General features: G+C 62.0%; 1 protein-coding gene across 1 annotated transcript; it reads left to right on the top strand.

Moving 5' to 3' along the window:
- Positions 1 to 760: 760 nt before the first annotated feature.
- On the top strand, positions 761 to 2523 carry LOC113961538 (T-cell surface glycoprotein CD1b-3-like). The gene is given in 5 exon segments (XM_027671951.1): positions 761 to 1280; positions 1426 to 1707; positions 1805 to 2089; positions 2194 to 2294; positions 2467 to 2523. Coding segments are annotated over 5 exon segments (1245 nt in total).
- Positions 2524 to 2578: the final 55 nt, after the last annotated feature.

The following is a 2578-nucleotide window of genomic DNA, read 5'->3' as shown; positions in this document are numbered from 1 at the left end:
CTATCCCCACAGCCCATCAGTGTGGCCTGGCTGTGGTATGGCTGGGAGGTGACAAAGAGGCATGGGATGGGCACACAGCCATGGGGCACAGAGAGCCCAGGCACGAAGCCATGTGGTGGGAAGAGGGTTCTCCTGCCCTCTGGGAAAGGCAGCCACGTTGGTGTGAACCCACCTGGCAGTGCAGAGTGGATGGCGGTGTCTGTTCTGTGCAGGGCGAGACACGCCAGGCACAACTGGCAGTACAGGATATTCCCATCAGGGCAGTGGATGCAGCCCATGGTCAGGAGACACATCCCCCTGAAAGGGGGGGAGAGAAGAGGGGTCAGTTCACCCACATCACCCTAATTGTCACGGGGCTGCCTTGGCCATGAGGGATCACTCCTGTGTGTGGTGGGGTGACCTTGCTCAAAAGCAAATTCCCCCGACACTCACAGTCATGCTCAGCATGCCCCAGCCTACCCCAAGGGGGAACCTTGGGGCCCTCCCCTAAACCTCAGTGCAGCCCCATTGGCTGCCAGGGCCATTACAACCAGCAGAGCTGCTCAGGCAGAGCCAGCCTGAGACTTCTCCAGCCTCATCTCCCACAGCCTCTTTCTCCTGCTGCTGCACCCACTGCTGCACACTCTGGGCCTCACTGCTGGCACCATGCAGCCCCCTCGCTGCTGCCTCCTCCTCGTCCTTCTCTACCTCTTCCTCCTCTCTGGGACATGGGCAGCCCTGGAGGGTAAGTGGGAGCCTTGCCTCATCCACAGCTGCTCCCATGCCCACATGGGCAAGAGGCTTCCTGCTCCCCACCCACTTTTGGCTCCTGCTTCCTCACCCTTCTTTGTCCCCTGGCTCCACACCTCCTCCTCGGCAGGGATGCAACCACCTGAGGTGGGTGCAGGGGGTGGGAGCCGGGGCTGCCAAGGATGAAGGGGGCCTAGGGGGGGCCCACAGATCTCTGCAACCTCAAGGACCTGTCCCTCAGCCCCTCCACTTTCCCTGTCCCTCTCCTCCCTGCCAACCCCTGTCTCATATAGGGACCTTCACTATCCGGCTGCTTCACACCTCTACCTTCCAAAACACCTCCTTTGTGGACACGGAGGGGCTGGGCCTGCTGGAGGACATCGAACTTGGTTCTCTTGATAAGCACACCTGGTCCATCCACTTCTGCCAGCCCTGGGTGCGTCCAGCCCTGTCCCACAGTGAGTGGGACAACATTGACAACATATTCAGGATCTATTTGCATTCGTGCATCCGCCTGATCAATGAAGGGGCCATACAGAAGGATGTGCCCTGTGAGTATCCACTCTTCACTGTGTCTCCTCTCTAAACAGCAGCTGGGGAGTGGGGAAGGATCTGGCCAGTGCTGGCACTGATCATGCCTGCAGGAAGGCAATCCCAGCCCCTCATGCAAACTCTCTCCCCTCTCGGCCCCTCCAGACCCCTTTGTGGTTCAGTACATGGCAGGCTGCAAGCTCTACCCCAACAGGACCTCTCAGGTCTTCTTCTATTTGGGCTACAATGGGCAAGACTTCCTCAGCTGGGACACCGACCATGCCACCTGGACCCTCTCCCAGGACACCGACCTGGCACGGTACGTCAGGGCTGTCCTCCAGAACTACACCATCCTCGGTGAGCTGGTGGATGGCATCTTCAACGATACCTGCATCAATGCCATGGAGATGTTCCTGAGTTACGGGAGGGCAGCTCTGGAGAGACAAGGTGAGACCACCCTGACCCTGCCACAGCCACCCCAAAGCCCTGGGGCCAAGCCGTGCCCAACCAGGGCTTCCCCCACCCCTTTGCTCCCACCCCCCAGAGCTGCCCGTGGCCACGGTCTTTGCCCGCACGCCCAGCCCACAACAGCTGCTGCTGGTTTGCCACGTCACCGCCTTCTACCCCCGGCCCATCAGTGTGGCCTGGCTGAGGGATGGCCAGGAGGTGCCTCCGGGCCCGGAGCTCAACACCAGCCCCATCCTGCCCAACGCTGACCTCACCTACCAGCTCCGCAGCGTCCTGGCCGTGGCCCCCCGGGACGGGCACAGCTACGCCTGCCGCGTGCGCCACCGCAGCCTGGGCACCCGCAGCCTCCTCGTCCCCTGGGGTAGGTGCCACCCGTGGGGACGGGAAGGGGCACCCGAGCCGCCCGCCCGGTGGGATGGAGCAAAGCCCAGGAAGTTCATGGCAGCCCCTCCTTATATTCCCCAGGGAACTCAGAGGTGGTGCTGATCACAGGGCTCGTGGTCGGGCTGCTGGGAGCCGTGGCTGTTGCTGCCTTGCTGGTGCTTTGGGTGTGGAGACGCAGGTGAGTCTCCTCCTGCCCCACAGAGCAGCAGAGGGAGAGGAGGGGAGGGGATGCCCCAGGGCATTTCTGCACTGGGCAGCGGAGCTCCGGCTTCAGCCCTGCCAGCTGCTGTCTGCACCCCTACAGGGTCTCTGCCGTGGAGCATCCGGGAGCTGTCCCCCTCTCCTTTTGGAAAGCACCAGCAGATGGAGGAATCAGAGTCCAGGAACTCCATCCTGAGCAAAGAAGCTTAGCCCAGAAGGGAGCCAACCGTCCCCGTTCCCTCTTGTCACCTGTCAGCCAACAGGG

This window comes from Neopelma chrysocephalum, unplaced genomic scaffold, assembly GCF_003984885.1.
Source record: "Neopelma chrysocephalum unplaced genomic scaffold, ASM398488v2 Primary Assembly neopelma1_97227, whole genome shotgun sequence".
Classification (NCBI taxonomy): domain Eukaryota; kingdom Metazoa; phylum Chordata; class Aves; order Passeriformes; family Pipridae; genus Neopelma; species Neopelma chrysocephalum.
This window is presented reverse-complemented; position numbering and strand designations above follow the sequence as displayed.